This window comes from Vicugna pacos, chromosome X (assembly GCF_048564905.1).
Source record: "Vicugna pacos chromosome X, VicPac4, whole genome shotgun sequence".
NCBI classification, from domain to species: Eukaryota; Metazoa; Chordata; class Mammalia; order Artiodactyla; family Camelidae; genus Vicugna; species Vicugna pacos.
The window spans coordinates 5,168,189-5,191,428 of NC_133023.1; the positions used below are offsets into that span (position 1 = coordinate 5,168,189).

The window sequence follows — 23,240 nt, forward strand, 5'->3', positions numbered from 1 at the left end:
TTGTGTCCCTGGGATGAACCCCACTTGGTCGTGATGTATAATCTTTTTTATGTGTTGTTGGATTCTATTTGCTAATATTTTGGTGAGGATTTTGGCGTCTATGTTCATCAGTGATATTGGCCTATAATTCTCTTTTTTTGTAGTGTCTTTGCCTGGTTTTGGTATCAGGGTGATGGTGGCTTCATAGAGTGAGTTTGGGAGTATTCCCTCCTTTTCAGTCGTCTGGAAGAGTTTGAGAAGGACTGGTATGAGTTCTTCTTTGTATGTTTGGTAGAATTCCCCGGTGAAGCCACCATTGATGTCTTAATTGTAAATGTTGTCATTCTTAGCCTTTGCCTTGCCAAGTTCCTCCTACTTTGTTGTCCGTAGATCAGAGCCTTTCACTCTTAGAGACCCTAGATGAGCTGTTCACTTTCCTCATCTTATTGTAAAGTACGTTCCGTGACCCCCAGGGATTGATGACAGAAAGTACTGGTGCAAATGTAATTAATTCCTATTAGTTGCAGTAAATTATTTAGGGATAACCCCCCAGTTATCTGACATTTTTAGACACACACACACACACACACACACACACACACACTCTCTCTCTCTCTCTCTCTCTTTTTGGAATTTCGCAGCACCTCTGCATAGCTATTTACAACCCTCACAGTATCTGTGGAGAGGGAAAGTCTTTGCACTGAGGGTCAGAGGCAGAGAAAGGACAGGCACCGTCCATGTTCATGGCACAAGAGGGCCCCAATCCTTTCTCTTTTTAAAATTCTGTCAGTCACAGCTCCATCTCTGCGCGTGACAGTTCCCTTCAGTGGCTGGTATATGGAAATGTCCTCCAATTAGAGCAAAGACATGTTCTCAAGACACATCTGTGTGAAAACATGTCCCCAAGAGAAACAATGCTAAAAATACTCGTTGGGTCTGAGTCTCTGCTGTGGCATCCCACCTGCCCAGCAGCCCCCTGGACCCTACAGTGTAGCCCGAGTGGAAAGCATGTGGCAGAAGTTGAGTTTTCTTGTAGCCCTCCAGCCTAACCTCTGGCGGGGGACCCACCGTTGCCCCGCTCTTTGCAGGAGAGGGCGGAAGAGTGAAGGGTGGAGGACCCGCAGGTGGGCCACAGGCCATGCAGTTGTGGGGAGCAGCCGGGGACATGGGAGCGTCCGGGGCGGGGGGTGCTCGGGCTGACGCCTCTGTGACGACGGGGCTCAGGCAGCAGGGTGGCCTCGGTAGCTGTGCTCAGGAGCGCCGTGCTCAGGAGGGTAAGGGTCAAAGCCAGGGCAGGACCAGGAGGGCTCCGCCTATGTCGTCACCTCTGCTTACTCTTAATTTGAAAATCAGAGGGATCATTTACCCCGCAGACAAAGCCAGGGCTCTCCCGCCATTCCTAGTCAGGGTCCCGCCCACAGGACGGGACCAAGCCCACGGCAGAAACTAAGGGCATTTCTAATGAATAGATGTATACATAAATAAATAGGCGAATTTACGCAGAGATAAGCCAGGTTTTCTAGGTAACACTTTATCCCTCATGTTCACGGGCCAGCATGCTTCTGATTCACCCAAGGAGATGCCCTGGGTGCACCATGTATCAGCCCGGGGGACACAGTAACCTCTCCCACCTCCTCTTGGACACAGGAGCCTCCAATGGCCTGAAAACACAGGAATGGGGGCAAAAGCTTACTAGCCCGACGCATACCTTCCATTTTACGGATCTGTTCTGGGTGGGATGGTGATTTAAAATCAGACTGTTGGTAGCAGATGCCACCAAAACCATCAGTAGTGGTTTTAAATGCGATGAAAGAATTCTGAAGCACTGACTGTCGGACCATAAACAATTCTGTCAGGAGGAAGTTCTACCTGGTACTGAGCGGCCCTCAGCTCCCATTCAGACAGACGGGGAGCGAGCTTGTGCAGGCTCCCTGGGATCAGAGGGAGCTGTTAATTTTCCTTTTCAGATGGAAAAAAAATGGGTGTGTATGTCTTTTTCAGGCAGAAAAGGAATCTAGTCCCCTGGGCAGGTTTAAAGATCCTTTATTAGGGAATCAGTATGTACAAACTCTAACATGAAGACAGTGAGTCACGGAGTATCTACTTACAATCGATAAGTGTCTATTTACAATACTTTTTTGTTTTTTACAAACTTTTTTTTACAAGATTACTTCTCTCTAAACATGACAGACACACACACAGAAATCAACCTTTTTTATTACATACATAAATAAATATTGACTTTAAGCGACCACTCTAAAGGACGTGTCTATAAACCGTCTGGATGAGAAGGGAGCCGTTCTGTCATCTGCACACTACAATGTAATTAAGTAAACAAGAAGTAATGACAGCTCTGCGTACAGACCTGTGGTCATTACTCTGTGAGCTGTGTGACTTGGTAAAACATTCAGAACACGGTGAGTCCATGCAAAACCACAGAGCAGAGTCGCCTTCTTCACGCGTTTATTTGTATTTTAAGTGAATTTTAAAGTACATGCAACAGGTACTTAGCCTCTGTGTTCTGGTGACAATGTGAACGTTCGCATAACAAGATTGAGAGAGATTTGCAGTCCCAGGAATGAGGACAGGACACTTGTCTCCACGGCACACGCCACTGCCGCCGCTATAGGAAGGGGCACTAAGTGAACGCGCCGTTACCACAGGTGATGGGGATGGAGCCGTAGGACAGAACGCCCGTGCGTCCTTGTGAGGCAGACGCAAGCCCAAACTCAGCCTTCTCGTCAGCTTTTTCAGTGGAGATAAAAGGTACATGTAGGGCTTTGAAGTCGCGTGTGATAACCTCCCAGCCGTCGCTTCTCCTGCAGTTTACTTGGTTCCCCACCCAGGGCAGATTCTCATCCTTCAGTAACGATTACCCTGGACGCAGCGACTCTCCACCGGGGGCACCCTCATCCCCCGGATGGTGGGCAACGTCTGGGACCTGGTGCTGGTTACACCTGTTGGGGGGGGGCACTCCTGGCATCACCATCCTACAGTGCCCAGGACGTCCCACCACGGAGGACCACGCAGCCCCAGATCTCAGCAGTGCTGAGGGCAGAAAGCCAGCTCTGTGGTGGGTTATAGGTTCTTTCAGGTTTCTGGGGCAGAGAGGTATTTTTAAACTTTGAATTTTGTTTAACAAGCATTTCAAAACATTACCTGTCATCAACCTTACTGTCTTTAATATGTCATACTAAACCAGCGGCTGTTGTGAAGGGACACGCATTTGTTTATGGCCCCAGAGAGTCCACTTAGACCACAGGGCAGTGCAGATCAGCCCACCGCTGAGGACGGACGCTCTCAATAAACAGAACACGAAGCTGTGATGTAAACTGAGTGAGCCCCTGTGTTGGGTGACTGCATACTTCTCATAAGCTCAGTTTTTTAGAGAGTAACTACTATCACTTTGTATTTTTTTATGAGAGAAATGCATCTAATTTCAGCAAAACATATCACAGAATCAGCCACTAAAACTATGTTTTAAATAAAAAACAAACACTTTCAGCTTTTTATTAGGGCAGTCACATTTGAAAAATTCAGAAAGTTGTCATTCTGTCTTTGCTCATGTGCATATTATAGAAGATGACTGAAATTTACCAAAGAACCATTTTTATTGCCTAATTTATAGCATTTTTTCTTCCAATAAGACTAATGAAATTTAAATTACTGAACATTATAGAAAAATTAAATGCTCATAAGAGCTGCTTTAGAGTTTTCAAGGAAGGTGTAAGCTTTAGAACCTTTATCTGAACTAAAAATATATTCACTCAATGTCTATTTAAAAGAAACATCGTTAAATGTTATAAAAGTAAACTTACTTAATAATTTAATAGTATTTTGTATCTCTGCATATATGCCTGCATTTTAAACTATACAACAGTACAAAGATTTGCTGGCACAAATACCTGGATTTGTTTAGGGCAAATTAAGGTAGAGGAGACACTCGTGGCCAATAATTTGAAGTCTTCACTTTTGAAATTTTAAGAATTTGGAATTCAGGTGCTGGGAGTGGCAGTGGAATAAATGGTAGTTTCAGAGAAGATGTTTGCTCAGGCTCAGGGGTGTTTCAAATGAAGGCCGCATTTCCTGTTCTCTCCACTCAAAATACGTAACTGGCGGGACCAGGGGGTTTCCCTAACCACGGTAGGAAGGCTGTGTTCCTGAATGGTAGGCATCCTGAATGTAGCAGTAGAAATAGGTGCTCTGCGTCTTCTGTGGCCTCTGCTTTTAGACAGAGCGTGAAGCCTCACACAGCAAACTTCTGTCTTCTCTTCCACCTGCCGGGAGCGGTCAGGGCACCTGCCGGCCCTCAGGAACCTCGACAAAATGCCCGCCACCAAGTCCCGGCGCAAAAACCCAAGGAAACCGATCCTAAAAATGCCCTTGTTTGACTTGACCTGTGTAGAGCATGACACGAGGGAGCCTTCCCATTAAACTGTTGGATTCTGAAAAGTTGCTCTTTCCTCATAGAACCAGTATCAGTGGGGAAAATAGATTGTCCTCATGATCTTTAGAAGAACCGTATCTTTATCCAGCTTGGTGAGCTGTGAAAACAGTTCAAGTGATTTCTACTTCAGGCATGTGTGTGTGTGTGAGTTTGTGTGTATTTTTACAGGTACATATATGCATGTACACACACATGCATATACAGACTCACATACACATACGCCTATTTCAAAACGTGTATGTGGGTATTTTGAGGGAAAAACTGTATTAAACTAAACATTTTGGGGTTTAAGGCTGCTCCAGTATATCTTGCAATGCTATATGTTGACAACATGTTTTGACGACTAGAGTGTATGCTATAAAGGGACAGTTCAGAGCCTGAGAACATTTTTTCAAATAAGAGATAATAGATTTGAAAGAGTAAAGAGTAAAGAAAGGTTAATCAAAGGTAAACAGCTGTCATTCTGTACCCATCAAAGCCCCTCTGCCTTTCTTTACTGCACGGAGATTTTTATTTCTGCCACACCAATAGCTTGCTTTGATTAAGAAAAAGCAAGTCGCAGTAAAGATTAGGAAATATGCGATAGTTGGGATTCTTTCCTTTCAAGCAAGAGGTTTTGTCAAGTTTTCGATCCATGAAAGTGACAAAGTACACCAGCAGCTGATTTCCACACTAAGGGAAAAATAAACAATGTATCAGGGAAATCTCCCGTACTGTAGGATGAAACATTTAAAAGTATCCCCAGAAAAGCATTTTAATTTCTCCAAGGCAGAGCCTGGGTAGCAGCATAGAGCACTGACTGACGCCCTCCTGTCGTGGATGTGTTTGTTCTGCTCATCCTCGTTTTCAGAACTCTTACTTGCCTTCGTACAAAATGGACTTTGGTGCTTGAAGTGGGTGCTCGTTAAGTTGTAATTAACTGGTATATGGCAGGTCACAAATTTTCAGTTACAAAAGAAATCACACGTGATAAAAAGCATCTCAAGAAATATCTGAATAAGTCGGCCCTAAAACTGTCTAAGTTTAGTGGGGTTTTCCAATCAAATCAATAACTGAACTTCAGAACGTTGGCTGGTACCTTTCTGCCTCGGACGTGCGGAAACTGCGCTGCGCCGGAGTGTTTTGCGAAGTCGCGGCTCCCAGGTCAGGGACGTGTCAGGCCTGCAGGGCTGCGCTTGGGTTGGCCAGGCCACACTGGGAGGCAGGATGAGGCCTGGTCTCCCCACCCCCGGGGGCTGGCTGGGTGTCCGTCGCTGGCTTCCAGGTGCGTCCAGGGCCGGCGGAAGGCGGGGGCACGGCGGGTGGACGGGAGCGTGAGGTCCCTGCAAGCACCTCCCGCTCCCGCCGGGAGGCGGGCTAGTCCTGGACGTCCCGCTAGCGCGCAGGTCCGCGCGGTTCAGGCTCCCCGGGGAGCAGCTCAGAATCTTCCTGGAGAAGGCCTGTAATGCTGGGGATGACGGTGTTTAAGGTGGGGCCCTAGGAAGTGACGGGACAGCGGTGTCACCATGCTGAGCAAACGAAACAGCAGGCGGCATCAGACGCCGCCTGCCTCCACTTCCGTGCGGTCCTTCCCGTGCTGACTCTGAACTTGCGCACGTTCCTTCCCTCCGCCTCTCCTCTTCCCCTCCCCGTCTCGTCTGTTCCCTCCCCCAAACCATAAAACCACAAGAGAAAGGCGGCAGGCTCCTTTAAGTTCCCAGTTACGTAAGCAAGCCAAAATCCTCTGCAGTTCCTCAAAGAAAGTTTAAAAATTAGCATACGCTTTTATTACCCAGAATTTCAGTGGGGGAACATCGGGACAGCATTCAGCCAGTCCTTACAAACAAGGGGCCACGAATCTCTCCCTTCGTGGTTTTATGTGTCCTTAAGTTGTAAGTGTAAAAAGCCACGGCGGCAAATGTGAGCCATCAACAGACGTAAAGCTAGGGTGACGTCTCAATTTTATTAACACACAGCCCTTTGCCATGGCTTTTTGTTAGGTTTTAAGCTGGGAAAAAAATTATGTACTTTGTTAATTTAAAAACCAAGAAGAGGCTCACTGTTTTGAAAAGAATAGGTGACAGTTGTTTGTAATCTAGTTGATTTAGCAGTAAGTCAAGTAGAGTGATTTGGGTCAGAGTCTTAATGTAGTAAGAACATAAGCTCCTTAGCAAAAATATGATTTCCTATATTGTTCTATTTGAAAATCCTAATTTAAAAGAAAAATTCAGATTACTATGAGAGTGTAGGTTTTTCTGCCCCCATCTGTATTTATGATTAAAAGACAAGGAAGAGCATGCATGATGTGGGAAAAAAACGGAAGTGTGGAAAGGAAGTAGAGGGGGGAGAGGGCAGGGCACCAGGAACAGCTCAGGCTCCAGGGAGGTGGACTAACCTCCAGGAAGCAGGCCCACTTGGGAGAGAGGAGCTCAGACACAGTCCTCACTTCGTAGGAACCTGCACTGAAGTACCTATTCTGGCTTTTCACCAGGACCGGCCAGGTGCAGGGGGCGGGGCTAGAGCGGGGTGAGGGTGGAGCCAGAGCAGGGGCGGGGCTAGAGGGGGCGGGGTGGGGCCAGGGCACGGCAGGGCGGTACTCACGGTGCGCAGCCGCCGGAGGCGGGAGGTCCGGGGTGCGGAAGGTCTTGATGGTGGTGGGGCCCTCCCCGCCCGCGGTCAGCACCTGCACCTCCAGGCGGTAGAGGGTGGCCGGCCTCAGGTTGGGGACTGTCAGGACGTAATGATCCTGGGGGCGGGGCAGAAGGGGAGACCTCATCAGAGACCTTTGGAAAACCACACACACAAGGGCCTCTTGTTCCGTGACCCTCTCCCTCTGTCCCGTCAGCGCAGGACGGGTTGCTTTTTCCGCCGCTGCATAATTGGGGGAATGTGTGTCCCGTGGGCCGGGATCCTGCCCGGCTGTGTCAGCGCCCGGCAGCAAAGGCCCTGGGCAGAGTTAAAACGTGCCAAGTGGCCGGTTCTCAGGGCTCACCCTGCAGACTGCATTTTTTATTCCTCAGCGTAAGACTTTCCCAGGGTTTCAAGTTTTCCTCTGCACATCTTGTGATGTGAATTGTTGATCATCCAAATCTCAGTGAACAAGCCAACTGCGTTCCTTGAAATACAGTATCTGTCAATGCTCCTAGCTGAAAATGTTTCTTTTTAGGCCAACACATTTTTCTCAAAATTGAATAAAACCTAATACCCATACATAGAATAACAACTTTCTACTTCCATGGAACTTTTTCCTTTTTGGAGCAGGAGTTGCACATTCTTAGGGCATTTTTAGAGAGGGTAAAGGCCCACACGTGCTCGTTTTCTTTCCCCCCAAGCCAAGGAATTAAGTGGCCTGGAAGACAGGCCAGCTCATTATGGGCTTTGGCCCAGTTTGCAGGGGAAAGGGAGAGAAAGAACAAGCTGCTTTGAGCGTTTTCCCCCACTTAACGCTTCGAACAGGACACGTCCACGTGGACCTGCGGGACACGGGGTTACCAAAGACGGAAGAGAACGGTTAAGTCCCTTGCAGACCACACAGACAGGATGAGTCTGTTGACGAGCTGGCTGTGATCATGAGAACTGGCTGAGACGATGGTTTGTAACACTTGCTAATACTTCCAAAACCACAGTCGGAAGACAGGGTACACCTGACAGTCAGTCACGTGGCCCTCGCTCCCGGGACGGAAGCGGCCGCCTCTGACCCGAGGAACCCCGAGGACGGTCCCAGGGGCGGGACCCCTGAGGGCCAGGGCACCCACCGAGGGCAGGATCTGGGACTGCGAGATGATGCTGTTGGGCAGGCTGTTCTGTCTGCTCTCAGTCGTGACCTCGGCCCACGTCACCTGGAAGCCGGTCCTGGGCTGCAGGAGGTGGGCCTTGGCCATTGTCCAGGAGAAGTGCCCCGTGATGTTCACGTCGTGGACCACGAAGGAGGCAGACAGGTTCTCGGGCTTGGCGGGACCCCTGGAATGTACGTGACCTACACCAGCAGGAAGAGGGAGACCAGGGTTAGGACCGGACAGTGGTGGGACACGGCCGTGTCACCGGCCTCCTGGGGATTTCTGGCAGCCACTCTCGGGGGGGGGGTGGAGGCCATGCGTCCTCCGTCGTGAGCCCAGGGTGGGGCAGGAGCCTCGACCGGCGCCTTTGTGCTAAGTCCTTCCAGGCCGGAGTTCTGCTTTGGAGATGGAAGGAATTTTGCGATCTGGCAGGACTGGGCCCTTTCTTACAGCACAGGGGTGACTGCAGTGAGAAGGGTCAATATGAAAGCTGCCACAGGTTTCTAGGATTCAGGGGACTGCATTTGAGAGAGTTGTCCCAGTGTAGGAAAGGGGTTTTGGAAGATCCAGACAGGGTAGGGTGTGGGGTGCTGTTGGAACGTCTGAAGATAACTCCCCTGGTAAGGGGTGGGATAAAAATGACATAATTTACATGAAATGTGCACAAGCAGTAGACACATTTGGCTTCATTTCTAGATAGTAGTGCCAGGGAAGGACCTTTCCAGTGCTGCTGGAATCATGCCTTCACACGACACTACCTGCCACCTTGCAGTTTAGAAAGGGGGGGGTGCCTTTGTTCTGTAAGTAAGTACGTAAAAAACAAACCTTTGCTTACCAGAGGGGAAGGGGGCGAGGGATAAATTAGGAGTTTGGGGTTCACAGATGCTACCTACTATATATTAAAATAGATAAACAACAAGGTCCTACTGTACAGCACAGGGAACTATACTCAGTATCTAATATAATAGGTAAAAACCTATAATAAGAAAGAATATGAAAAGAAATACATGTGTAATTCAGTCACTATGCTGTACACCTGGAACTAACCCAACACTGTAAACCAACTATACTTCAATTTAAAATGTTTAAAAACGGGGGGTGGTACTTTTAGTTTTAAGGGTCCTGTGAAAGGAGGTTTGGGAACAATCTCAGTGGCCAGCATCACAGACGCCCTCCTGGGGGCTGGGGGGAAACTGACCTGCTTCTCCGGGGCAGCTCACGTGCTTGTGGTTTTTCGCCTTGAGAGCGGAGCACGGCGGAGTCATAAAGAAAGCGGTTTCTGCCTTCAAGCGGCCCTTCGGCCGCGCTGGTTGGACGGTCACCTTGTATTTGCAGGAAAATGACAGATCTTGGAGAATCATGTAATTTTCCTGGAGCAAGAGAGAGGGAGAATACGCTAGCACGAACTCTCATGGGAGGAAATCGTATTCCAACAAGGTGGTTTTCCTGCTACGGACTGTGCAGTGTGGCTTCTGTAGAAAGTGCAGGGGAGGCAGTGGCCCTGCCTGGATGAGTTACAGCTGTGACACGCTCCCACGGGGTGGGACACAGCCTCCCCAGAAGAACAGGGCCGCGGTGATGCCACATCCGAGCAGCCAACCAACAGCCGTCACACCAGTGTTCGGGACTTGGCAGCAGCGGGGGCAGTGGTGTAAAACTGGAAATACAAACCTAGCTTTTTCTAATATAAAAAAGCTAACGTGGTGGGGAGGGTCTAGCTCAGTGATAGAGTGTGTGCTTAGTATGCACAGGGTCCTGGGTTCAATCCTCGGTGCTCCATTAGAAAAAAACAAGAACGCTAACTCAGACTCCTCTGAGACACAGGCTCAGGTCTACGATTTTCCTTAAGAAAATGAAGTTAAGAAAATGAAGATACTCTTTAGCAGTGTGTGTTTCCTCCCCTTCTTGGAGTGCTGTGATTGCTTCCGGCCGGAACAGTGATTAAACAGAATTACGAAAGCCAGACTCAACCTCGGAGGAGTAAGAGGCTCAGGATGTAACACTACACTAACAGGGAAAGGTGACGTTTAGACTCGGAACAAGCTCGTAACAAGGTTTCTCCCTCGGGGCCTGCTGGGTTCCGCGTCTCCACTGCGGCGTAAGTTACCAGGGCTCCGCGGACACGTGCGAGAGCTGCAGGCGGAACATGTTTGGGACCCTTGGGGAGAAGGGTCCCTGCCAGACAGCACCGTGGGTGAGGGGAGAGCGTGAGAGCAGAGTGAAAACAGAAGGGGAGCCACGTCCTTCCCTGAGCGCTCGAGGCGGGGGCGGGGGGGCACACACGGCCTGGCAGCATTCGTGCCAAGTGACCCGGAGGCAGCCCCAGCCTCTTTCCTTCAGCACTTCGTATGGGACTACACTGGGAGCCAGAGGGAGCCTCTCAGGACCCGCCTCGCAGGTATTTCAGGGGCCCTCGCGCCGTGGACGCGCCATCGCGGCCTGAACGTGAATTAAGTGGGTCTAAGCGCCGTTTAAAAATGGAAACAGGCAAGTTCCGAGCCCTGAGCTGGGTGCTCTTTGCGGATTCTGATTCTTATTTCTACCTGACACGTTACGTACACTCAGTAAATGGTTATTGTCATCTTCGAGCTCCTGAAGATATAAGCCCGGGGTTGGCCAGCCCGGTGACAATAAGCTGGATTCCTCACGGTTCCCCGGCCGCACCGTCTGCCTGCAGAATGGTTACTGAGCCCTGCCGCCGCTGCTTATTCCTTCCTCGGCTTTCCAAGTGGGTTTCCCTTCTGGAAAAGGTTTCTTTCCTTCGTTTTTTCTAACCAAAGGGCACAAACTCTTGGAAGAGCTTAAGGATTTCAGGAGTTAAGTCTGGTGACCACCTGTGGGGACAGGTCAAACCCAGCACTAGGCTGTGATTCTGCAAACCCGGGGATCTGTTTTAGCTGCCTGCTTAGATGATCAGATACGATTCTAAAAACACTGTACTGGGTGCTTTAGTACAGAAGGTAAACTGCCTTGTTAAATATCACACATCAATATTTCGTACCCTGGGGACCATGTCTTTAGACGGTTTCTACTGTGTGATCTATTACACAGGCATTGCTGTCACGGACAGCGGGTACGCCCTCTGAAACATTTTCTGTTGGTTTGTTGATTCTGCGCCATGACTTCTGCATTACCCCAAAATACTTGGAATAATGTCTTGAGTCATCCTGACAGTTACTGGCCCGAAGGATTTTAATGGACCTTAAAGTCGGTGTGTGGTGTACAGGACAGGCCATAAATTTCCCTACCTGGATGAGTGGGCGGGAGTCAGGGACGTAGCAAAGCAAGATGCTCAGTGACTGTCATACAGAAATTCACTGAGGAAATGAGACGTTAGGCCCAGTACCAGGTCAGAATTCAGAAAGTAATTCAGAGCTCTTGTGCAATTAAGCTGGAACACACAGAGACTGGAAGCACGAGCCCTGAGCCCTGGCAGTCCCCCTGCAGCACTGTGAAGGGGCAGAGGGGTGAGTGGCCGTGTGACCTCTGTCTCCTGGTGTCACCTAGTCACCTGTCCCACAGCCACATGGTGAGAACGGCGGACCCACTGGACATGGAGTTCACACCTCTTTTCGTCCAGTTTTACACCCAGATCCAGTGAGTCTCAGTGACACTCAAGCATCACGGCCACCCCTCACCTGGGTCGTGCCCGAGGACGCCTCCAGCCCGGCGGATGCGTTGTGGGCGCAGACTTCTGGAAACCACTGCACGTGATACCGACTGACACCGGGATCTGTATCGTCAAGACAAAGCAAAAAGAACAGTCTGCAAGACTTTCCACGGAGCCCCACGTTCTGAGAACACAAGGAAGAACCACCCTGTGCGTGATCTAAAAATGCACACGTGGACCTGAGGACACGGGCCTCACAAAATCTGATCACTGGTTCATTATTAAAAATGAAGTCGGGTATGGTTGCTGGCAGGGAAGGGAATGAGAAGGGGTAAATTGGGCGTTTGGGATTTGCAGATACAAACTACTATATATAAAACAGATAAACAAGGTCCTACTGTAGAGCACAGAGAACTACATTCAGTATCTCGTAGTAACTAACCTACAATGAAAAAGAATCTGAAAAGGAATATATGTATGTCTGTGGGTGACTGAAACTTGCTGTATACCAGAAATTGACAGAACATTGTAAGCTGACTACCTCAAAAAAAATTTCAAAGAATGAAGTCAGGGAAAAAGTAATGTGCTGTCACAGGAAAACTGCACTGAAATAAGAGAACCAGATTAAAAAAATGAGTAAAGTCATAGCACAGTGACTCCAGAGAGGTGTTGAGAACAGCCTAGCCACGGCGTCCACAGTAAGACAGTCCCCGAAGGGTGACACTGAGCGGCTGTTCTCTGACTTCCTGGACTGCAAGACAGAATCCTCACATGTCTCTGGATGCTACACGTTTCTGATAAAGCTGGTTGAGAGGCTCTTGAATCCAGGCAAGAACAAAAGCATTGCCCTCAGCACGAAGATTGCGCTGTGCTCCGTCTGGAGCCCTGCGGAGAGCAAGACTCCACTCAGACTGAAGACACAGGGCCAACAGCCCCCTCCCCCCCGCCTTACACAAGTGCCTCCCTGCGTTTCCGCGTGTGGGATCCCTCCTGAAATGAGACCTGCTTTCCAAGCCAGGCGAGAACACAGACCCCTTAACCATGTTCACTTGCTGCTGGAGCAGCGTGTTTTCTGTCCATCTCTCCTCTGGGCAACCGAGTGTGGGAAAGGAGGTCTGGGCCGTCCTGGGTCTATTAATCACCCAGGGTGTCCCCGGGGCGTGAAAGGCAGCGCCCCTTGGGTGATTAGCATCTTGTCCCGAACGCTCACGCCAAGCGTTTGATGGAGGATTTCAGAGGGGAAAACGCTTTGATTAAATGGGGTAGGTCTGGTGGGAACTTGCTCTGAGCACTTTGGAACAAGAAAAAAAGAACTTTCATTCTGAGAAAATAAACAGATACCAAGCGGGCAGCAGGGGTGGTTAAAAGAGGAACCCCCTGATTTGAGGTTTTCACTTTGTACAGAGCAGACATCAAGGGGTTTTTGTTTTCTCTGGAAAAGAATTACACGTGATACATTAAGTGTAAGTCAGTCAATGAGTGCATTCAGACCCCTTCTTTCAACAAGGGTGCTGTTCTAGGCATCGCAGCGAAATCTCCCAGAAGCAGCTGTTCCGGTCGATCTGAAACACTCAGGGGGGTGGGACAAATGATAAAGAAAGTGCGTGAGTACGATAGGCGGGGGATTGGATAAACACAGAAGGCGAGAGCAGGACGCGTCCTGACGGAGGGTGACAGCTTTAAATGAAGTGGCCGGCCTGGCTCGCGGAGGAGCTGACCTTTGAGGACAGACTGAAAGGAGGGTGGCCGTGGGGGTGGTCAGCGCAGAGCACCCTGGGCGGGGCCGTCCAACAAACTGCCCGTGATGACCGGATCGTCTGTACGTGGCGCCCCCAGCCACGTGGGCCTAGAAAGCCACGGACATAGCGCTAGTGCACCTGAAAAATCCTATTCTTAAACTTAATTCATTTAAATCAATTTAAAAGTAAACTTAAGAGTGGCTAGTGGCCACCGTCTGGGGCAGCACAGTTCTAGCCCCAGGGAGGGGCGGGCGCTGAGCCGGGTGAGGGCGGGCCTGACTCTCCTGAGTGGAGAGCGGTCGGGGGTGGAGTCCAGTGTGCTTTCCTGCGACTCTATGATGGTACAGCTGATGCCCATGGCTCGGGGCATCCTGACAGGCCCCCACCTACTTTACAGAGTGATGCGGTTTTCCCCAGAGGAGCCATGGCCCTGGGGCCCCATCCGCTGCTCGGCTCCCAGGGCCGCCCAGCCCAGGGTCACGCCCTCGTCTTCTCCTCCTGCCAACAGCTCCCCATTTCTGCGTCTACCTGGGCTACTGCCTGGAAGGGCAGGTGCCCCCAACTTAAAACACGTAGGGGCTTTTCAAACTCAAGGTTCCTAAAACTACACCCTTGGCTTCTGCCCTCCCGTTGCTCCCCATCGTTTCAGCTTGCCTTTGATTGAATCGTGCCTTTGTGTTCTCGTCTGTCTGTGATGTTCTGACATCCCAGGCCACGCTGGCCCTGGCAGGCTGCCCTCTAAGGGTAGCCAGTCCCTAGAGTAAACCGCTTACCTGCATATTTTTCCTGCACAAACCAGCTGGTCCAGAGACCACACCCCAGCACCTGCCCTGGGGGCCCTCACTCTCCAGACCACTGTCCCCCTGCTCCCGCCACCCAGGGCCGGGTGCCAGGCACACAGACAACCCCTTGCCTGCCTGCTCCTCCCCACAGGAAGCACAGCAAAGCTCCGGACCACAGCTCCCCTGCCTCCTGACCAGCCCTGGGCTTCCCCGCGTGGCCCGTGTGCTGGGATGGATCTTCCTCTTGGGAACTGTCAGGAGCAAACTGTCTTTCCAATGACTGACCGTTGTCTCTTGCTCTGCTGCCTTCACCAAACCCGAATGACAGTAACACCAGCAGCTGAGAACACGCTGCAGGTGAACAAGCTGCCTTGTCAGGGGTCCTGCACAGACTGCTTTCAGATGCGCACACAGGCCACTGTCTTCCAAGCTTCAGCAAACACTGGCCTGCGCTTCACACGGAGGTCTCTGCAATGAGCATTATTCACAGAGGTTATGGTTTATAAAATCCCCGTGGACCCCGAATTAGCAAATTCTGGATTGCTGCTTCTTGGGGACATGCTGGCTTAGATTCCTGGGAGCTTCTGGTCCCCAACTTTTGTCAGCTATGTTTCTGGGTTTTTGTTTTTTAAGCTTATACATGTTTCTTATAAATTCATAATTGTAATATTTCTTTGCTTAAAAACCTCTAGCTGAAAACATTTTGGGGAGCAGGGCTGTCAGTTTCTTTAGTGTTCAGCCTCGCACTAATAATGCCTGCCCTGGAGTTTCTTATCTGTCGTCATCTCAAAAACCACACCTTTACCCACTTTGCCACCTTTCCAGAGCTTCATCACCAGGACCTAACAGGCAGCCTTGTGTATAAATCAGCGACTTTTCTCTCCCTTTTTCTGGGTGCACCACGTTATTGCTTCCTTTACAGTGTACTCAGAGCCCACAGCCCCCTAACTCATCCCTGGACAGACAGGATGTAGCAACGTCCGTTCACTGGACAGCACAGTGCAGCCCTTCTGGACTGTTCTCAGGGCCAGTCTAACCAGAAAAGATCTCCAGCAAAAAGCAAGAAAAGGAAACGGAACAGACCAAAAGCCCATGGCACTAAACAGACCATGCAAAGGACACGCTTGCGGCATGAGAGCTGAAAGAAGAAAGCAGCGCCTCCAACTTCCAGCGGGACTGTGGATGTGCGGTGACTCCACGTTGTCACCACCCTGCACGGGCATCCCCACTGAGGACCACAGGAGCTCCCCCACGGTTGGTCTGGGGTTACAAACAAACCTTAGTGAGAAGACAGATCTTCAAGTAGAGAATCTGTGAGGGGCAGGATCCACTGTAGCCCCTTTCACTTCAACATCAGTAGCATAATACTCATCCAACTAAACCAAAAACCTTTTGCACAGCAAAGGAAACCACAAACAAAACCAAAAGACAGCCTACAGACCGGGAGAAAATATTTGCGAACAGCTCAAATACTTCAGTATCAAAACCCAAACCACCCAATTGAACAATGGGTTTAGATCTAAACTGACATTTCTCCAAAGAAGACGTGCAGGTGGCCAGTACGCCCACGAGAAGACGCTCAACATCACTAATCATTAGGGAAACGCAAATCCAAAAAATCCAAACTCCCGTGAGGTATCACCTCACAGCGGTCAGAAGGGCCATTATCAAAAAGTCCCACAAATATTAAGTGCTGGAGAGGGTGTGGAGGAAAGGGAGCCCTCTGGTGGGAGCGCAGGTGGGTGCAGCCACTGTGCCGAGCCGTATGGAGGTTCCTCCAAAAACTAAACAGACTTACCGTATGACCCAGCGGTGCCACTCCTGGGCGTATACCTGGGGGAAAGTAACCTGAAGAGATGCCTGCACCCCACTGTTCACAGCAGCACTCTGTACACTAGCCAAGACCTGGAAGCAGCCTCAATGCCCACGGACAGAGAAATGGATGAAGAAGTCCGTTTATTTGGACGCACACACTATGACTCGGCCATAAGGAAGAACAAAATAATGCCATTCGCAGCAGCACAGGTTACTATACGGAGCGAAGTCAGAAAGAGAAAGACAAATACCATATGGTATCACTTACCCCTGGAATTTTAAGAAAATGATACAAATGAACTTATTTACAAAACAGAAATAGATTCACAGATATAGAAAACCAGCTTTTGGTTACCAAAGGAGAGAGGGTGTGGGAGGGATAAAGTAGGAGTTTGGGATGAACAGATACACACCACTATACACAGAACAGAACAGATAAGCAACAAGGACCTGCTGTCCAGCACAGGGAACTGTATTTACTATCTTGTAATAACCTGTAATGGAAAAGAATCTGAAAATACATACACACACACACACACACGTGTATGTATAACTGAATCACTTTGCTGTACACCTGAAACTAACACATTTAAATCAACTCTACTTCAATTGAAAAATAAGAATTAAATAAAACCGGTAGCATAATTTTCATCTGTTACCTCTAAGCCAGTCCTCACCGTTTGGTGCAAAGAAATGAGATTGAAGTGGTTCCAGTGGCGTCGGTTCCTTCAAACGTGATCACTGCAGGGCCGCCCACCCGCAAGGACAGTCCCCAGCCCTTCACAGGAAGCCCCAGCCGCATCTGGCATGACCCTCCCCTCCCTCTTCTTGGAGCCCGTGGTCCCCTGGGTGTCTGGCCTGTCTCCCCATCCTCTGCAGTTCCTCTGGGTGCCCCCTGTGTGTACAGTGCTGGGTCACCCCCCTGTCCTGCCACCAGAGCTGGGGTTGCAACACGCCAGGTCCTGCTCCCCTTCCATTCACCGTCTAGACTCTCTAGGTGACCCTCCATAATGCATGCCTGTCACTTCTACCAACGCAGACTTCTCCCCTTCTAGCCCTGGCCTGAGCTCCACGCAAGGGCAGCTGCTTGCAGCTGGTAGGCTGTGCATGGCATTGTCCCAGGGGAGGCAGGGCCATGGCCTTCACCTCCCAGTGTAAGTAAGCAGCACCTCCGGGCACTTGGGAGTGGCCAGCATGCCTGGTAGTGCATGGGGAATGATGTGAACCCCGACTCTTCTCCTCTGGCTCCATGCACCTCCCACCCAGAACATGTATCCACCACAAACTGCCTGGTATCCCTTACAGCCGTCAGGCACCGCCAGCCCAGCTGCAGACCCCACTCCCCATGTCTCCTTCCTGCCCCCTTCACACCCAGCAGATTTCATCCGCTGAGTCTCCCTCAGATCCAGCCACCTCCCTTCCTCTGCCCCATCACCACCCGTTACTGGCCGTACCTGCTCCCTCCTGGCCTCCCGCAACGTGCTCCCAGCACAGCGGACCACAGACGCAACGGTGCCTTTCACGTCGGTCCTGCACACGCAGCCAGGATGCTCCTCTCAAAGCCGTCTGTCCCACGTACAGTGATCCAGTTCCCTTCACTCTCAGAGCAAAGAGCCCCCCCAGCGTGGCCTTCCGGGTCTCAGGGTGATGGCTCCGCGACCTCTGAACCTCCATCTCAGGTGGACACCCCTCTTCTTCCCAGTGCTGTGTTTGCTGCGTGAGTATTTGATTAATCTCTGCCAACCCCCCTGGTTACCACCCCACGAACACAAAGAGGGTGTCTCCTCGGGTTCACCTTTGTACAAACACAGACGAGCGGGGTTCTGGAAGGTGATACTCAGTAAATACGTACTGAGTGGATGGATGGACGGATGAGTCAAGGAACACTCATTCACATGCACTGTTATTTCACTAATTACCAGCTAATGGAGAAATCGACTTTGTTATAGTCTAAGATACGAGAGAAAAAGAAAGTTCGGAAACAAGATATTGTATTACATAAGAGAATAAAAAGTAATCTGAAAAGAGAATAAAAAGTAATCTGAAAAAGTAAAACACTAAATAAGCTTAGATTAAAAAATTTCTTCAAGCATCTATAATGGTGTCCACAGAAGCCCAGTTTAACAACATTTAGTTTAAAAAAGCCAACCAAAAAAGTGCCCACACTTGTATATGTAAAAGTGCCCACACTTGTATATGTTATTGGAGCACAGAAAAAATTATGAATTAATAGAATTAACTAAGTGAACTGTTCCTTTCAGAATAATGTTTGCTCTCCAAATTCACTGTTGAAAATAACCTACTTTCTGCCAGAACATTCACTTCTGTAACTCAAATAACATAAGGAGTAAGTTGAGAAGGGCTAATGTTTCATATTTAAAATTGAATAATATTTGATTCATTTCCCTACAAAATTATATGCCACATCACAATAAATGCTACCAAAAAGTTAAGCTCCGTCTTTGGGAAATGGATAGATTTGTGCTTTTAAGTTCCTAACTTCCAGGTCCTAAAACCACACACCCTGTGCTCCATGCCTTTTAGGAAATGTGACGTCCAAAAGCCAGTTTCTCTAAGAATTCTGCACTGGTTTGTGAACAAGATTCTATTCTACCCTGGTCTGTCACAAACATTCCATCCTTTTAGTTTTTCAACTCATTGAAATCGATTTGAATGCAAGAATATGCAGTTACTTGTGTCAAGGACTTTAACCCCCTTTGAGACAACTCTCTTGAGTCATACAACGTATGATTTTACTGAATCGAAAAGTCCAGGAAATTGAGCCAAAGCAGCCCTTTCTACAGCAGAAAGAGCACTCAAATTCACGTTCTGGACAGAATTCACGCAGCGGTACAACTGTGTGTCAATTTAAAAGGCGTCTCCGTTCCTACGTCTGCGATCATTATGAACATGCACGTAATTTGTAAATGTCTGGGGAAGCTCTGGTTTGGGATTCTGTGGGTCACATGGTGACTGCCTCAGAGACTGCTGGAAGGAGGAAAAATGGGGAGTAAGTTTGGGATACACGTTCTCCACCTCGTTCCGCCAGGGACGCCACAGACTTTCCACGGTCTCCTACCAAGTGCACTGGCAGAGCGAGCTCTGCTGTTTTATATACATGCATTTGACTTTCCAACTTACAATCAGAAGGGAAACGGAATGGCTATTATAATATAAGAAAGAGGGCTCTCTGGAAAAATAGGAGACTCTCGGTAGAGCAGACTTGTTGCAGTACCTACATAAGTGACCATGTGATCAAGCAGAAATCAACTAACATTTGCAGACTAACAGCAAAATAAGTTACTGTCCTGCCACATTTCCACAACACAGCCACCTGCTGCACACCATGATCATTGACAGCAACGTGTGTGTACGTGTATACACACACACACATGCTTCATGACAAACGTGATTCCTTAGCTGTCATGCACTCACATTTTTCTTGGATGGGAATTCTGACCATATTCCTGCTTGCAGACATAGCACAAGAAAGGTTAAAGCTCTCCTCACCTGCCAAATTTTGTAAGATACTTAAAGGTTTAATAGCATGTCTATTGCAAAGTAGATAATGAAAACCGTTTTAAAGCATTGCACTTTGTTATCTTATCTGCACAGGAGAAAAACACGGAGTCGGTCCCAGAGCAGTGTGAGGCCCCCAGCTCCGGGTCCCTCTCCCTCCGGCCTGAGTCCTGTCTTCTCTCTGACCCCGACCACCCCTTACGGCTCCGCCTACAAGAAGCTCCGTAAGAACCCTTAATTTATAAGGTGTCTGCTTAGTGCCAGGCACTGTGCCCGAGCACTCGGTATGTGTAATCGCACTGGATCCTCACAAGGAACTTCAGGGGTGATACATCATTTCCTCTTTAGTTCATCATGTTAACAGAATAAAGGAGAAGTCGCAGATCAGCTCATTTCTTGCAGAAAGAATATTAGATAAAAATCAGTATGGGTTCATGATGAAAACTTTGCAAGTAAGAGCAGCGGGGAATTTTACTCATCTGCTAAAGCGTGTCTACACAAACCTTACAAGTAAACATTGTGCCTGGAAATGTGAACTCACCCTACTGTGGTGGTGTTTTTGCAATAGCTGTATGTATCAAATCACCACTGCTGTGTGCCTTAAACAGTGTTACATGTCAATTGTATCTCAATAAAGATGGAAACAATAGAAGCAAATACTCGCATATACGTGTGTGTGTGTGTATATCCATTATACACACACCCACCATTATTTTGCCCAGTGCCCCTATGAATGGGTATCATTCCATTTTATAGGTAAGAAACTGAATCAGCAAGTGATGGATTTGCCTAGGGTCACACAGCTGCCAAGTGGTTGGCCTGGGCTTTGAAACAAAATGTATCTTCGTTAAGAATGTATTCTTAAACTCTGTTATCCTGGTCCAAATACTACTTTACAGCTGTCCAGTGTTTTACATGTAATAGTTGCTTACAGATACTTGTCTGCAGTGACCTTGCTCAGTTATAATACTTTTAACTTGCTCCCATATAAATATTCCAGTGAATTACTGGTAAATACACAGCCAAGAAAGAAGAAAAAAGTGCTTCTGTTTAATCCCTGTTTTGAATAAACAGAAATGAAAGAGCCAAAAAGCCAAAAGAAAAGTTTTTAAATAAACACCATGTCAACAGTCATCACATTGAGTCAACACCGCACGGAAAGCCTCAGCCACTGTGAAGCATGGGGAAGGAGCAAAGTGAGAAGGGTCTGGAGAGGGAACTGTGAAACTCTCGTTACGGACAGACTACATGTTTGTTTTGTAGAGAAATGGAAAAGAATCATCAGATGAAGTGTTTCAGTGGACAAGGTAATATCATATTAAAAGCTATTATGGCCTCTATATATTACAAAACGCAGCTGATAGAAAAATGTAATCCTGGAAAAAAAAAATCTCATGTTTGTCGATTTTTAAGATACGAATTCTCCAGTCATTGACATGGAGATTACTTATAATCTCAGTAAAGATCTCAGAAGGTTTTTGTGGAAATTGACAAACGAATGCAAATATTTATACAAAAACACGAAGGGCCAAGAACACTCAGGACAATGTGAAAAAGAAGCTAAAAAAAAGCCCAGAGGACTGTGTTTTAAAATATTTGTAAGTCTACAGTGGTTAAGACAATGTGGTATTGCCACAAAGTTGGAAAAATACGCTAAATGATTCCACAAAGTTGGAAAAATACGCTAAATGACTCTATAGAAAGTTCAAAAGTAATTTGTACATATCTATTTGATTTAGGGCAAAGAGCTTTGGGGAAAGAACTATGATTTAAGTAAAAAATCCTAGATCAGGTGGAGACCAAGAGGGAAAGACAAGTAAAAGGACGCGGATGCCCTCCGTGAGGTCCCTGCAACAAGAGCCAGTTCTGGGCAAGAGTCAGCGGAGACAGAAAGAGGAGGCAGTGTAACTCCTAGGAGATACGGGGAGTATCTTTCTCACCCTGCTTAAGCAAATGTTTCTTAAATAGGACGGGAAGGGCAGTATGCAGAAAGGAAACAAAAAGATGAGTTGCTAATCTCTAAACTTAAGATGTATTAAGAAAGTGAAATAAATAAAAGTGGGGGAGGGGAAGAAATAAAAGTGGGGGAGGGGAAGAACTTAGCTGAACCCCACAGATGACTCACGTACGCTACCTGTAAAGGCGCCCTGTGGGACAGACTGGCTGCACAGCTGAAGACTGCTCCCCAAAAGAGGAGGTCCAACTGTCAATACACTTACGAAAAGATGCTCAACTCCTGGGTGACCAGAAAAACGAGGTTCAGACAACACGGAGCCATCTTTTCACATGGACCGGGATGGCTGAACTGAGAAAGGTGGGGAATTCCAGCCAGTGGGGGAGAGAACTCCAGGCAGCCGCGGCTCCCTCACCCTCCTGGGGGAGTGTGCTCCATCCAACCACTTTGGAAACCTCTCGTATCCTCTAAAGATCCACATCTCTATGACCTGAGGATCCCACTTCTGGGGAAGAACATGCACACACTCGCATCCAAAGCCCTGTGTTCGTAGGCTGTTCACGGCAGCCCTGCTCTTAATGACCCATCACTGGAACAAACCACATCTCCAGCAACTGCTGCAAAGACACAGCCCTGAGGCACACCAGGGACAACTGCAGCGGCGTAAGAGGCACACCAGGGACAACTGCAGCGGCGTAAACGGATGAGTCAGCTTCACGAAACACAACGGATGAGTTTCCCACATGAAATCCTCACTGCCCCACTCATCCAGACGCAAACCGGGCAACTCCACTTGTGTGACTTCAAATACAGGTCCAACAAATCTGTCTGAGAAGCCAGGATGAGGATGACTACTCTTGTTTGTGCTAGACGTTCGCATCTTCTGTTAGGTTTACATTTTCGGTATTATATTGATTGAATATGTGTTGTTAAAGTAATATATCAACATACAATTCTAATTTAAAATTAGTTAATACAGACATCCCTCAGTATCCACCGGAGATGGGGGGCTGGATCCACACCTTGGGTACCAAATTCCAAGGATGCTCAAGTCCTAAAGCCGTGCCTTCAGACTCTGCATCCTTGGATTCAGCCAACTGCAGATCTTAAACACGCCCCACAGCTGGCTGAATGCACAGATACAGACCCTGCTGATATGGAGGGCTGACTGGACAGCAGATCATGTAGTGCTAAGGATATATTAATATATAATCTTAATAATCAATATTGAATAAATAAAATTTAATTTTAAGTATCACATGATAGCAATAAGACATTAACATTACTGGTAACATTACTGCAACCTCAAGATGCGTTTCAGCAGCTTGGAAGAAAGTTCTGGAACAAGAAGGGCTGCAACACCAATATCCCTTGTGGGACATGAGCCAACACCCTGAGTAGCACTTTGGAAAAATACGAATTGATAAAACTGAATTCCTGAAATAATCTATTTTGCTTTAAAAATGTCTTAAATATGCACAGAAGTGATAAATATAAAAATGTATGTCAGTTAACTCCATAAGTACTCTCTCAATAATTCAAAGTAAATATTATGACTAAAAGAAAACAGAGGAAGAAAAGAAATTTACCCCAGAGGTAAAAAGACAAAGAATTAGGGATGAATGTTCACTGCAGTATTA

At 48.1% G+C, this 23,240-nt stretch overlaps 1 protein-coding gene and 1 long non-coding RNA gene across 3 annotated transcripts in view; one reads left to right on the forward strand and one right to left on the reverse strand.

The window, feature by feature from the left end:
- LOC107034155 (uncharacterized) overlaps positions 1-19,882 on the forward strand; it is a 442,513-nt gene extending 422,631 nt beyond the window's left edge. Inside the window, exon 7 of the long non-coding RNA XR_012067473.1 lies at positions 19,743-19,882. This is a non-coding gene — a long non-coding RNA (uncharacterized lncRNA). The remainder of the gene's footprint in view (positions 1-19,742) is intronic.
- Positions 5,559-23,240, reverse strand: part of ANOS1 (anosmin 1) — a 163,057-nt gene continuing 145,375 nt past the window's right edge. The window contains exons 10-14 of one of the 2 annotated variants that reach the window (XM_072956008.1): positions 11,820-11,914; positions 9,380-9,551; positions 8,161-8,381; positions 7,007-7,151; positions 5,559-5,902 (exon numbers count right to left, since the gene is read on the reverse strand). In XM_072956008.1, coding sequence (XP_072812109.1) covers positions 5,844-5,902; positions 7,007-7,151; positions 8,161-8,381; positions 9,380-9,551; positions 11,820-11,914 — 692 coding nt within the window. In that variant the 3' untranslated portion in view covers positions 5,559-5,843. The remainder of the gene's footprint in view (positions 5,903-7,006; positions 7,152-8,160; positions 8,382-9,379; positions 9,552-11,819; positions 11,915-23,240) is intronic. The other variant, XR_012067469.1, reaches the window with a different exon arrangement.